This window comes from Zophobas morio, unplaced genomic scaffold (assembly GCF_036711695.1).
Source record: "Zophobas morio isolate AGI-343-1 ecotype UQ-CSIRO unplaced genomic scaffold, CSIRO_AGI_Zmor_V1 ptg000006l, whole genome shotgun sequence".
In the NCBI taxonomy this organism is placed as follows: Eukaryota; Metazoa; Arthropoda; class Insecta; order Coleoptera; family Tenebrionidae; genus Zophobas; species Zophobas morio.
Window position 1 is genome coordinate 16,815,016 of NW_026972111.1, and position 14,652 is coordinate 16,829,667.

The window sequence follows — 14,652 nt, forward strand, 5'->3', positions numbered from 1 at the left end:
TCAGCAATGAACTTCCGTAGTTCATTTAGTTATTGTCAAGAAAAGACGTCCCGATACGTGTTAAATTGAGAATAAATTAAAAAACTGTTCGCGTGGGCATCCCTTTGTACAGGTAACCTCATTAATCTGAAATTTGTACTTTTGAAGTTACAATGATTAAGTGAATTACTCAAACGGCAAAGCAAACAAATCTTCGTTAGGGCACACTGTACCAAAATGAGTTTAGTAAGATTACCTCGTGGACCGAACCCCCACTTACATTAAAAAAAATAACCACATAGGAAATAAAAGCAACAGGCACATATTAAATACGGTTAAAATCAAAATAAGATCTCGGAAATGCTTTGCTTTAGAGATTTTCGATGAGTTCAGCTTGAATAAGTGAATTTCCACCACATATTTTACTTGAATATTTACATTAATCATTAAAAACCTAACTTGACCTATGAATTTAGAGAAATCAAAATACACACGTGAAACTCGTCAACAGTTCACGAGATCTCAGATAAGAAAATCGTAAATAAACTGATCTCACACTAAGTACACTTTTTGTTTAAGCAATTGCTTTTTAGTAAAATTAAATACAAAATTACTACCAGTTTTTTAAATACGTGTTTTCGCTGCATCACCAACAAACAACTACCCGGTCAAGTGCCCCCAAATTGTACTCTACATTTTTGAATGTCTACGTTATTGGAATTAATTTTTACCTTTAACGTCAAGTTTCGCGGAGATGTTTTTTCCTCGGCGCGAAATTTAATTTTTAAATCTGGACAGCACAGTGTATATATACTTTTTTACTTTGTTTATACAATCGTATACCTTTAAGGTGTCACAAAATATTTAGTACATAATGAAGCAATATATTTTTTTGATTTTTTGATTAAATTCAACATAATTTGTTTCATTTTTTGTTCTAATTTTCGAACACAGTATTATTGTTAATAAAAGTGCACTGCATCTGTCCAAATAGAATCTTTATAGGGTTTCTCTTGGGAGTATCTAGTGAGAGGAGCGCTTGCTTTGTACAGGATGGTGACGCGTCATTGTTGGTTTGGTTTGGTGAAGCATGGTGAAAACACGCGGTGAGTTAGCTAGGTTAAGTTTAGTTAGTTTGGTAGTTAATAAAAAAGGGAGAGCCTTTGTTTAACGAAAATTAATCGTAACGACGATGACGCCACAATTTTCCCAACACGCGTAGCAAATTCTTGCGGTTTTTTCAAGCGAAAATACTATTATGCGTATTTTCGACCGACGCTAACTCGTGGTGTAAATTTGTTTTATTGTTTGTAAATTTACAGTCCATCTTAGGATTTTAATCGTTAACTAAGTCTAACACAATTTAACGGTCCTGAGATTACTTAGGTACAGCACTTGCTAGGAGATTTCATGAAATTCACTTAGTCAGAACGGATCCTTTGTTTACCAAATTGTGAATAAGATTTCTGGATGCTTATGCTCAAGTGTTACAGTAATATAACACTCCTTAATTCCTCACACAAGATTGCTAATAGTTGATATACCGCAGCAATCTAATGTTCCCCACTCTGGGAAAAGACCGTGAAAGTACGGTCGAATTCATAATATCGTCGACGGAGGTATGACGGGATTGAACATTTTTTCCCTTAGACAATTATCATCGTTATCATCATCACATCACCGAGACATTTTTTTCGCAACGTTGAAAATTATATCACAGAGACTCACATTCCTCGCAACGCTGCATACGTTTTGTGTTGTTTTTTTTATCATGTGTTTTGTTTGGGATAAGCTGAGGACAGTTCACGATATAAACTCTCAAAGCTAATAGTTTTAAGTAACCAGTCATTTAGATCAAGGCATCAATTAACATAATATAAATTCTTTGTTTGAATCGTTAAAAAAGTGTAGCATAATTTAACATAATGTAAATTCTTTGTTTGAATCGTTGATAAAGTGTGACATAATTTAACATCAGGTAAATTCTTTGTTCTGGCAGCGGCCATGTTGAAAGAGTATTTTCAAACCAAACATGTTTGAAGTGTAAAATTTCGTTGAACAAATCATGTAGGACGTGCATTTTATTCCTTTGTTTTTTTTTTTTGTAGCTGAGCATTAAGAGGTGTCTTCAACCGGTACAACTTAGTCGCAGCTTTTTTTTTTCTTTTTTTTTGTCAGTGGAGGAAGAAATAATTTTGTATCCTCCATATAAATATTTTGTGTTTTATTTAGCGGTACTTTTACAACGTTGAGGTTCACCACTTGCATCTGGACGCATTCCGTCACAAAAAAAAAACAAACAAAATGTAAAGTTCAATTTTGTTAGACGATCACAACCAAGGCCGAATTTTGAATTTTTGAATTTTTCGCAGGCCTTTCAATTTTTTTTTTCACATTTCAATTTAAGGCGGGATGTTTGGGTTTTCATAACCTTTTCGACAGGTTTAACACATTTGATATATCCGTGATATACACGTGCATATTAAAACATATAACTACATATGTACCATCTGCACTAATGATTCTGTAGAGTATGTAAGTAATTAATAAAAATAAAACAAAAAAATACTTTGATTAGAATATTTTATACTTTTATCTACAACTACTTTATAAAGGCGTTATTACACGACTCATTCGGCACTGTTTGAATTGAGTAATAAACCATTTTATTCCACTAGTGATGTAATAAAGGTCTCCACTCCTTAATAGAATTTTATTAACATGCAAATTACAACAAGTTACATTAATTAATTCTTAATATATTTGTCATATACTCCTTCGATTCCTCCGGAAGCAATAAAAAATTCTCGAGATACTTTGGTTTTTGTATCTGGTATCAAGATACAAAAAATCTATCCCTCATGTTTCACGTTTTCTAACTGTAGGTTAGTTAATTCATCTATTTTGCAAGCTCCTCCAAATCCAACTATCAACGCAACCTTAAAAATGAATACTTAATACATCAATATCAAACATTCTAAATCTTCTTACCTTTATTAACAAGAAATCTTTATCTGTCGCTTCTTGCAAAAATGTTGAAACATCCTCTCTTAATATCCTTGATTTTTTCGGCTTGTAGCCTACTGACCGCTTTTTCAAAAAAGCAATTAAATTATTAAATTTACTGATGTCCACATTTTGTCGCATGGAGATTGTGACCCGCAACATAGAATAAAACGCCCAAAGATTGCTGGACTTATAATTTTTGGGCAAATCTTCAAAAAATGCCAACAGCACCTTCTCTCTTACTTCATTATCTATTTTCTTGGATGCACACCAGTCAGTGAACCCTTTATAGAAATTTTCGTATTTGATTTTTGATTTATCAGGCCACAATGAAGACACTGCATTTCCAGCCGCTTCTTCTATTTCGAAAGGCATGCTTTCTGCTTCAGAATCACTCATTTCTCAATTAAACAAATTTTTTTCTAAAAACTGACGCGTTATTTACAACAAATTTGAGCAGTTGTCATAACACTGCAAAAAATTGTCTTGGTTCTTGATTTTTAATTAACATATAAATTTAATTGATTTTTTTCTTTTGCATTTTTGAGCAGTTGTAGATAAAGTTTTTTATTTAATACATAGGCTAGAGCACATTACAGCAACTCGTATGATTACAGATGACTCGGTCTAACGATCTCGTCATCTGCAATCTTCACACTCGTAGTGCTATAATAAAGCCTCTATCCCACTAATAAGATAAATAACTATTATATGTAGTTTAACAATCCGCAGAGAAATGGTACATTTACATGAAGCATGTGTTATTGTCTTTTTATTGGCACCGACAATGAGAAATATACTTACCTGGTCGGCAACCCAAAATACACGAACACCTATTAATTTATGTAGTTGTATTTTTGAATTTTAATTAAAATGGCTAATTAAATATCATTTGAATTGATTAATAAATGCGAAATTAAAGAAAGGCAAACTTGACGTATAAATCTATTCCTGCTGAAAGATAACGTAAACGGACGATGTGCGATGCAGTGGCGGCTCGTGACTGTCTGATGTGGTGAGGCGATGATAGAAGTTTGATAATAATAGTAATATTACTATTACTTGGTCATACTAGTTAGTAATAATAGAAGTCTTGACTGAATACCGGTCATTCCCGGGTCAGTGGTAGGTCCCAATAATAATAATAATAATAATAACACCCATAACACATTGAATCAACAATGTTTTTACAAGTCAAAATTTTGTTGAAAGTAGCACTTTCTTGGAGGGTTCAGGAATAAGTAGTTGTTGTGTTCTTTTCTAAACGTTTTAAGCCCATGAAATTTTTAATGTGTACTTTGGAACTTTCAGGTAATTTTGCACTTCGGATGAAATTCTTTAAATTGTTTTATCCCGGGATGTTGTGTAAATATTACGGCAGAGCCATTTATATGTTTCGTAGGTACCAAGTTGATTTAAAAAACTTGGAGTACTGACGATTCTGTCGCTTATCAATGGAAGTTAAATGAATTAACGGTTTTGACTGCTCAATATTTAGCAAAATTTGCCGACGTTCTAGCTCGGTTCGCCGTGAAAACGGCGTTTCAAGAAGCAACATGACGATATCGTACTCGGGATTCATTTTTCACTCACCTGTACCTATGAAAGAGACAATAACACAAAACACCAACACGTGGGTTTTTATTCACGTTCATGCTAATTACCCACGCACCCCGCAACCCTTCCGTTCTGTAAAATAAATGGAAAAATGGTTTCATGAGTACGCCGAAATTGGCCGAGAAGCACCGAAGATATCGCCTCAGTTCCGAGCGAACGCATGTATAGGAGTATAGGAGCTGAGTCATGGAAATCCGTGTCTGTGATTGGGCTTCGCTGGTTCAAGTGAACCGACGTTTTGGCCGCTTCAGTTAAAGAACTAGGGGCATAAATCGTACGGTATTCAACGAAAAATGTCAGCAGGAAGCGTAAAAAATAAAAAATCATGTACAGAGTTCCCATTTCAACATATTTTTGTAACTAAAAATGCATTGAAAACTCTTTTTTAATTATAAATTAAGTCAATCTGTTCTTAAGATATATGCTGTGAGGCGCCGCCTCACTTGCCTCATCTGACGAGCCGCCACTGGTGCGATGATAGGTATTAAAACTGAAATAAGCTACGTTTCGGATCGCTACCGACATTGTTCTCTTTGTCATTTTACTGTTCAAGGCAGGTATACATAATCCAGTGTGCCATTGATTATTAAAATATAAATGCAATCAAAATTTATCGTATTTTGAAAGAATGTTTAAGTTCATCCGACTGTAGAAAAAATTTAACAAGCATCTCATCACTAAAGTTTTTCTTTATAATTGAGGCAGTTATTTGTTTGTGTTTTACTTTAATAACTAATCCAATTGCGTGGTAAAAATTGAAAATTTCTGTCCTAATATGTATAAGTATAAATAATAATAATTTATTATTACACCCCAAAAGCAAAGTTACGACGCTTGAAAACAAATTCTGATAGGTCTATTGTTTGAAATTATGATTTCACAATAATAATCTGGCGGGTCCGTGTTCGTCTTCAAGATTGTTCCACGGGTTGAGTTCTTCTTTTTAACGACTTGGCCAGTCAGTAAACGCATTTATAAGGATTATCTCAACAGTTACAATACCTCCTTATTTTTCCATTTCCACCCTATAACAGCACACAATAACTTGCGTTCAGACCCCGCAGCCGTAACACATTTCCCATTGTGTAAAAGGATTAGGCCCTTATTGCCACAATCATGTCGCGACCTTTCCGCTTTTTTACAATTTGTGCAGGTCAAAGTCCCATATTTCATCATACCACAGCAATAACGTTCTCACCATGAATCCCACAAATTTATCTAATCAGCCCCTGTTCTTTGAGGTTATATTGTGTACCAGTTTTATCAATTTGTGACCTTACGATAAACACATAAAGTTAATGCATTATTTGGTTGTGTGAACAATGTCGTATCCTAAAGAGCATCCTAGAAATTTAATTCCAGAATTGTGTCGGCAATTCTATGATTTGGGATGGGTCACTGGAACAGGTAATTTATCGACAAAATACATAACTCCCGCTTTCACCTGCCAATCAACATTTCAAATTTTAGGAGGTGGAATTAGCATTAAATATGGGGATGAAATTTACATTGCCCCTTCTGGCGTACAAAAAGAACGTATTCAATCAGACGATTTATTTGTTCAGAATATCCATGGAGAAGACCTACAATTACCTCCAGTAGAAAAGAAGTTGAAGAAAAGTCAGTGTACTCCATTGTTTATGTGTGCTTACACAATGAGAAATGCAGGAGCTGTTATCCATACTCATTCTAAAGCAGCTCTGATGGCAACGTTGCTATTTCCTGGAAAAGTATTTAAATGTTCACATCTCGAAATGATAAAAGGAATTAAAAATCAGAAAACGGGTGTTAATCTTCGTTATGATGATACCTTGGTGGTACCCATTATTGAAAATACTCCTTTTGAAGAAGATCTAAAAGATAGGCTTGCAGAAACAATTGCCAATTATCCCGAGACATGTGCTGTTCTTGTGCGTAGGCATGGGGTAAGTGTGATGATTTCTAAAACTGTTGTGAATTTGTCAGTGTTTAATATGCAATATGTGGAAATTTATTTGTAATTATTAGTAAATGCAACCAGTAATACATATCCGTGAGCGACGTGCATAAAAGTTTGCGGGAATACTAAAGTATTGATTTCATTTCACAAAAATATTATAGATTTTTCGAAGCTTTATTGGACGACACAGATTTTATTAAGCTAATACCGTCAAACGTTTTTTACCTTTTAACATACTTGCTATATTGCCATCTTTTCGCAAAGCTTAAACTCTAAAATTATACTGTATTACAATAATAATTTTAAAACCTGGATAACCATAATTATTTGAAACGTTGTTAAATTCAAAACCATACATACGATGGAAACACTTCTTCGTTATAAGAGCGAATAGAAAGATTAACTCTGACTGTAGGTAGGGTTACCATATTCTAAAAGTTAATTCTAGGGCATAAAATTTTAAAAATCCGGACAAAACCGGACACTTTGATACAAAAAAGTTACGAGTACTTATAAAAAATTTATTGCAGAAAAAACAACATAAAATTCTTTAGTTAAAAGTGTCACCACTTAAATCTAGTTGTCGACGTAACCCGGACAGAAATATAAAAATCCGGTCGGACGTCCCCGGACAATCGAAAAACCAGAACATGTCCGGGAAAATCCGGACGTATGGTAACCCTAACTGTAGGTAGTTCTTTCTGAATAATTACCTACTTGTAAAGTTATCATACGTATGTTACCAGATTCATCTCATAATGATGTTATTGTTTATCACCAAAATGACTTGTCTAAATTCTCCGACATTCGCGAAATGTAGTAACATAATTATTAATATTATACTGTAGGTGCCGTAATTAATATAACCTATTTATCTTCAGCAAAAACTTGATAACATTTAAAAAAATTAAATAAACACTCATTTTTCAACGTGGTCTGTAATATAGGCTGCGTTTCAGAGGCAATACTTTTTTTTTTTCAAAAAGGTGCGTTGTTGTATAAACCTTTCTAAAAAACGTTCTCTGTAACACCAATGATACGTGTTAAATGTGTTGCGTATTGGTGTACCTATTTATTTATTAGTTAATACCAGAGTTATTATAACTATAAATGTATGTAACGGATGTTCGAAAAACCACTCAGAGTAATCGTTGGAATTTCAGGTGACACAAACGACATGTCTATTATAAGATCTTTTTTTTTTCTATTTTTGTAGTTATTGTAGTTTTTCTTATTGAAATATGTATTACGTTTTCTGTTTTTAATATTCTTAATTATTATTGTTGTCATGTTATTAGGTTATCCTGTTGGGCAATAAAGGATTTATTTATTTATTTATCATTGTGGCAGAACCTTACTTACATGGATGTTATAAGGATAGACATACCGGTTGTGTTAAATAAAAATTCCAACTTCTACTCTGAGTAATTTTTCAATTCAACACCAGATAGGAGTGAACTTGCATTTCTCTAAGACAAATACCTACATAGTTTAATTCATTCTAAATATAATATGTACAACAAAACAAAGAACAACTGTGCGGAGATTTAGGTAGGTACACAATAATTGTTGTCTTTCATTATTTAACATTTCTAATCGGTTTAATAATACACTATTATTAACCTAACTTGAATTTTTGATATAAATTATAATCTCATTTAGTCGGATACAAATTTCAAACACTTTTAAAACATATTTCAAAAGATAAAAAAAGATGTATTTCTAACAAAAATGAAATTTGAAGATTGGATCAACCAAAACAGTATGTCGTATAAATTTTACTAGTTTATCTTCATAAATAAAATAGGCAATTATTCTATGAACATTCACATGTGTATCACTCGTTCAATGTTGTATATGTTGCATGGAATTTGAATTCTTTTTTATAAAAAAAAATAAACACTCATAGTAAAACGTTAAAAATGTTTGTTGTTCCAGGTTTATGTTTGGGGTGACACTTGGCAGCAGGCAAAGACTATGACTGAGTGTTATGATTATTTATTTGATGTCGTTGTACAACTGAAGATACATCAAATGGCTCCATTAGTGGGTGCTGTTTGAATACACGGCAAGGTGTTATTTTCTATATAAACAAAATATACGTTTTTAATTTTACTGTTTGATTATTTTACACATTATTTCTTTTTGATTAAGCCCTAACAAATATTTTATTTACAGAGGTAAGTGTATGGTTCAGTATTAGTGACACACGTTTGTACTGTAAGTGTCGCTGCATTCGTGTTTACTTATTGCCCAATGGAAAGGAATCTGCTTATTCAAAATAATACATTGTCGTAAGCCAAACATCCTGCCAAAATGGGACATGTGACTGTGCATGCGAACAAAATTTTAACAGCCGCGAAAAATTCAAAATTTAGTCTTGAGCTGTGATCGTCAACAAAATGGAAACCTACAATGTATTTTTTCTTTGTTTTGCCGAATACGTTCAAATGCGAAGTGGTAATCCCAAGGGCTGGAAAAGTGTCCCTAAATCAAACACAGAATATGAAGAACAGAATTGTTTATTCCACCATTCTGGAAAAGGAAGATCTGGACAGCAGCTACAAAAACCCTTTCCAGCCTTCAACAATGAAATGAAATCAAATGTTATGAATCAATGAAAATATTTGAATGGTACACATTAAAGTAACTGGATGTAAGTATAAAACACAAAGAAAATAAGAGAAATCTTCATTAAAGTAACTGGATGCAAGTTCTCAAATTATTATGGCGAACTACAGAGGACCTTGTAACGAGAGCGGAATGCAAGTTCCTTGTCGTAGTCCTTTCCCTTTCTTCGATTCTAGTTGTAGCAAAGGCATTTAGTAAAATCTAGTTTTAACTAGAGAAAACGCGCTTTAACTGAAAACGGGTTTTAACTGTAACATATAGTTCTTTTGAGTACCAATTGAAAAATTTATATTTTATTTAATTGAAGCGATTCAGATCTTTTTTAATTGAAATTGTTTGATAAATTCTCTTTTGGGCATTAAAACAGGATTATGGGCATGCCTTAAGGTTCTTCTAATTAAACGAATACTATTGTGACGTTCCTATTGTTCTAATTCCTCTAAAATTGTCCAAAAAAGGAAGCCATCATTTGTCATACTAAAAACTAAAACAATAATAATGTGGGGCCTTGCCGATTCTTTTCTAAAATAAGTATATTTCAATATTTAGTGTTCAATTTTTGATACCCAAGTTTTTACCGGTGGCGGTCACAAAAATTTTCCGTTAGGTCCTGGATCTGTGAAGGGCCATGAGGCAGATTCGCTCCATAGATAATCTATTAATAAGGAAGTTATAAATAACTCATTCGTAACTAAGACTAGGAAAAGATTGTGCATGCTGAAAGAGAACAATAAATGACAATATTCATAAACATTAAGCTAGGTTAAAAGAAGCAAGCAGAGTTGTGTGCCCTTATCATAGCATTATGTACAAAATATAGTAACCTAGAGAGTTCTTGGGGCTTTTTGGATCGCAGCGCATGATTTGCGGGAACCCAGTGGTAAATGGGATTAATGTAACAATTCGTACTGGATGGGCTTTCTGGTGTTAGGGATGCATACCTTAATTGTAGACCAATGCCTGGTCGCTGAATTGTGCGCGTAAATGAGGTAAAACGTGGGCAGTGCTCTATACGAAAGACTCTCCCAGTATAGCACGATGGACCCGAACATAACGGAAAAATGAGAACCCGGTCGGGTGTTTGTGGATCTCTCGTAGCAGTTCCATGTTCACCGGTGAAGTATATTTGCTCGGTCGACCCCACACGAGGGTAGAATCTGCTGCACACGTTTAATTAGTTAGGCCAGTGATAACTTACACGATAAGAGCCATCTGATCGAGTAGTGAATTGAAGGACTGGGAAAGCTCACGGGAAGGATTCTGCGACCACGTATAAGACGATGAACTGGTGAAAGGTCTTGGAGCTGCTTCTGCCTGGCGGAGGGAGTTGGATATTAGGGCCGAAGTGGGGTCTAGACGTACCAACCAAATTCTAATGCCGCTTCCTATTTATTGAAAGTTCGGATTGTGAGAACGTGTTTGAAGGCAAGTTTCCAAGTACTTTTTTAATATTCGGACAGGTCAAGAAATGATCGGTGACATCCTTCAACGCCGTTTTTAGTGGCTTTGGAGTGCTCTGATGGGTCCTCCGTGAATTCTGCCGTTATTTGGTAAAGAAATGCGTCATTCACGTGGACTATTGAATGATTTGTTTGTTTGGTAGTAATTTCTACCTATATGTATAAGGCATCGGAACAAAAAAGCATAATGTCTAACTATATTTGGTTAAGGAACATGTGCATCGGATGAATTCTTGAAAGACATCGAAACAAAGAAGCGTGATCTCTGACTATATCTGGTCAAACCATGTGTTTTAACTTAATTCTTTGAAGAAAATTTAGACAAGAGACCATGAGGGCAACTCTGCGAGGCCGTGGAAAGTAATAGGTGATTTTGAGGGTTCAGTTATTTGAGGATGAGTACAAAAAGGCGACGCTGCTTTGTAATAGGGTGATTTTAAGGGCGAGATTTCCTGTCCACCACGACAAAAGACATTCACTTTTTGGTATCTGCAGAAATATTCTGGTGACCGAATTTGAATCAAATTGTCGCGCTGAATTTAATTAACAACGGCGCGAAATCACATTTGAATAATTTGAATTTGAGAAAAAAATTCACTAAAAAAAATCGTTAAACATAGGGCAGGTGCACCGTTAACGCTTGTTGGATAGTTGGTAGCTCTGCTTGTTAGTTAGAGGGTTGGTTATGAAAGGGCGGCTTGGTAGAGGAGAGCGGCATGTTGAAAGCATGGTGAAGGTCATTATGTTATGGTTCGGTATAGTGGATGCATGGTGAAAAGATGCTGTGAGTAACCAGGTTAAATTATTTGGTTTGGTAGTTAATAAAAGGAAGGAAGCCTTTGTTTAACGTAAATCAATCGTAACGCCGCCGGCACCCAGTTTTCCCCAACTCGTGTAGAGAATTCTTGCGGCATTTAGTCGGAAAAATGCGACTTTTTGATCAACGCTAACACGTGTAAATTTGATTCATTCTAAATTCACAGTTCATATTAGGAGTTTAATCGTCAACTAGTGCTAATACAATTTTATAATCAGGATTATTTAAATAAACCGCTTGCTAGAAGATTTCATGAAATTCACTTAGTCAGGATAACACCTTTGCTTGCTTAATTACGAATGAGGTTTCTGGATGCATATACGCAAGTGTTACATTATAACATTTCTTAATTCTTCACACAAGATTGCTAATAGTTCATTTACGGCTGTTAAATGAACTAATTCGTACCGTGAACTGGCGGGGGGTTAAAATAATTTCTTCGCTTAGGTTATTACCATCGTTATCACCATTACACCACCGAGGCATCTCCTCGCAACGCTAAAGATTGATTACATCACTGAGACATGTCCTCGCAACGCTAAAGATTGATTACAGCACCGAGGCATGTCCTCGCAACGCTAAAGATTGATTACATCACCGAGGCATTTCCTCGCAACGTGAAAATTTACATCATCGAGGCATCTCCTCGCAACGCTAAAATTTACATCACCGAGGTATTCCCTCGCAACGCTAAAATTTACATCACCGAGGCGCTTTTTCCTCGCAACGATGACTGGATATTTTTGTGTTTATTATGTGTTTTGTTTGGGGTAAGCAGTTCACGGTATTATAAACTCATAAAGTAATTTGTTTTTTTAAGTAACCAATCATTTGGATCATGACATAATGTAAACGCTTTGTTGGAATCGTTGATAAAGTATGGCAAGGATTAATTTCTTGTTCAGTAATGGGTGTGCGATTTATAGCCCCCTCCCATAAATTCTGTCTCTTATTTCTTGCGCTCTTGACTCACACGCAGTGTATGCTCAATTCCCGCCATGTTTAAAAAAATATATATACACACAACGTATGTTCCTTTTGTTAGACGATCATAGCCAAGGCCAAATTTTGAATTTTTAAATTTTTCGTGGGCCTTTCAAGCTTTCCAAGTGTCAGTTTAAGGCGGGTAGTTTGGGTTATCACAATATCTATCGATTCACCAACATGTATTTCTCCCTGGGCGCTTAGTAAACGGTTTCTAGTTTAGCAAATTCTGTTTAGCTGGTTAAACAAGAGGTTGATAATAGAGGTCACACTTTTCAAGTGCATTTGACTACGTAAAGCTAGTTCTTCTAAGCAAACTTATGTGTTTTGGCGTTGTTCGTAATTTTTATAATTTTATCAAGTCGTGTTTAGTTGACAAAACCAATTTCGTATTTTATAGAGGTTTCAAATTTCATACTTTTACGGCAACTTCTGGCGTTCCCCAGGGTTGTAATCTGGGACCTGTGCTATTTGTTCATCTTATCGATGACTTTCATACTTATGTTGATGATACGAAAATATTTGCAATTATATCCAGTGAAGAAGATGACATTCGAATTCAAGAAAATAAAAACACGTTTTAAAAATAATAAGAACTTTTTTTACGTACATGTGATTTATCGTCTACAGAATATTATTTATTGAACTATTACACTTGTTATACAAAATATTTTTTCTGTTGTTAACAGACTTAAAACCTTAGGATCTTACATCTAAAAAGATGGATATAAAAATAAGTTTATTTAAGTACCTCTGATTAAATTTGTTGTGATATCGGCTGATTTATTATATTAGAAAGGCCGTTTCCTGGTTGTACAATTTTACGAACACGTAAAACTTGACCCTGGTCAGATAGCAACGGTCACAACCACGAGAGTAACCAAAAAAATCGTAAATTTCACAAGAACAGATATACATTTTGAAGAATGAGGTGTGTAATTCGCAAACAGTTTAACAAAGACAGTAAGTGCCCTGATGGGGTTAAGAAATGAAGCTGATATAGCTGAGATGAGATAGCTCATATTTTTTTTTACATTTCTTCAAGTTTCATCTCCTGAACCTGCCCCGAAACATCCGCTAAATTGTCTTCGTCATCATCACAAACTTCCATAGCTTCACAATTACATTCTACATTGTAGATGACCTCAAACAAAGGTCGACGAGTTTGTGCAGTCAAACGTATTATATCTACACGTCCTACGCCTACGTTGCCTGGTTTCCACTCATTGAGAAAAGCACGAATAATTTGGAATAAACCACGTTCTGGGGGTTTGTCCCGAGAAAATAGAACACTCCAGTTACACCGTGGCTTATTTCTGAAGTTGCGCGGTATCACATTAAGAACCTTCATCTCAGGTAAGTACTCTTGAAAAATGCGTCGATAGTTTTCTTGAAGTGTTTCATTTGGCAGGGGCTGGAACGGTGTTATCCAGTTGCGGGGACACGGTATCCTACGTGACTCACTCATAATTCTGAAATAAATAACAAAATGTCAAAACACTGATGGATAGCTTAAGGATAAATATCTGTGAATATTACTCAATATTTCCTATCAAATCGAAATTCACAAACATGCTCTGCTTGGTTAACATTGTCATGTTTTCTCGAAATTTCATGACCTCAAGAGTATGAAAAAAGTGATTTTCCGTGTCTGTCTGTCTGTTTGTCGTTTGTGTCGAATTCTTTCGAAGTATAAACATAAATAGTCGAAGTTACGCATGTACTGTGACAGTGAAATAACATGTTTTCTCGACGGTTAAATGTTTCAAATATAATTTATTCATTCCCCCTTGGAATTTACGTCCTCGCGGCAGGGACTGGAGGGGTGTTATTTATTATGTTATAATTTTTCAAAAAAGCGGGATTCGTGGGACTGTACTTCAAGGGCAAGGGAAGTTCTGTCGAAATAACCTTCGATCAATTTTTCGAAATTGAAACTAAGATTAATCACCTCACCAATTTTTGGGTGGTATTCAGTTAAATTGTGTTTATTGTGATTCCTTCAAAGGTAAGTCTGGATTGCAAAATGGAAGTTCAATAGAATATGCATCATAAACGTTCTCAAAACACAAAAATTACGCTCAAATTGATATCCTATTGAAGGCTCAGAGTTCAATTAGCTTAAGTCACTAAAAGTTTAAACTAAGATAATAAAAAAAAGAAATTGGACTATGACTACTTGGAAAAAATAGTCATAGTCCAATTTTTTTTTTGTGTCA

The 14,652-nt window shown here is 34.7% G+C and overlaps 3 protein-coding genes and 1 long non-coding RNA gene across 7 annotated transcripts in view; 2 read left to right on the plus strand and 2 right to left on the minus strand.

The window, feature by feature from the left end:
- Window positions 1-1,036: 1,036 nt before the first annotated feature.
- Window positions 1,037-14,587, plus strand: LOC135123732 (uncharacterized). The gene is made up of 3 exons (XR_010279704.1): window positions 1,037-1,085; window positions 13,573-13,789; window positions 13,845-14,587. It is a non-coding gene; the product is annotated as an uncharacterized LOC135123732 (long non-coding RNA).
- LOC135123193 (uncharacterized) lies at window positions 2,832-3,410 on the minus strand. The gene is made up of 2 exons (XM_064047687.1): window positions 2,971-3,410; window positions 2,832-2,918 (listed from the first exon to the last, which is right to left on the minus strand). The coding sequence occupies exons 1-2, from the start codon at window positions 3,382-3,384 to the stop codon at window positions 2,832-2,834; spliced, it is 501 nt and encodes a 166-aa protein (XP_063903757.1). The 5' UTR covers window positions 3,385-3,410.
- On the plus strand, window positions 5,765-8,656 carry LOC135123717 (methylthioribulose-1-phosphate dehydratase). The gene is made up of 3 exons (XM_064048575.1): window positions 5,765-6,009; window positions 6,073-6,527; window positions 8,480-8,656. The coding sequence occupies exons 1-3, from the start codon at window positions 5,925-5,927 to the stop codon at window positions 8,600-8,602; spliced, it is 663 nt and encodes a 220-aa protein (XP_063904645.1). The 5' UTR covers window positions 5,765-5,924; the 3' UTR covers window positions 8,603-8,656.
- The window catches only part of LOC135123729 (uncharacterized), a 251,917-nt gene continuing 250,276 nt past the window's right edge, over window positions 13,012-14,652 (minus strand). For all 4 annotated transcript variants that reach the window (XR_010279701.1, XR_010279700.1, XM_064048594.1 and 1 more), the window contains one exon: window positions 13,012-13,905. The gene's annotated coding sequence lies outside the window, so the exon portion shown is untranslated. The remainder of the gene's footprint in view (window positions 13,906-14,652) is intronic.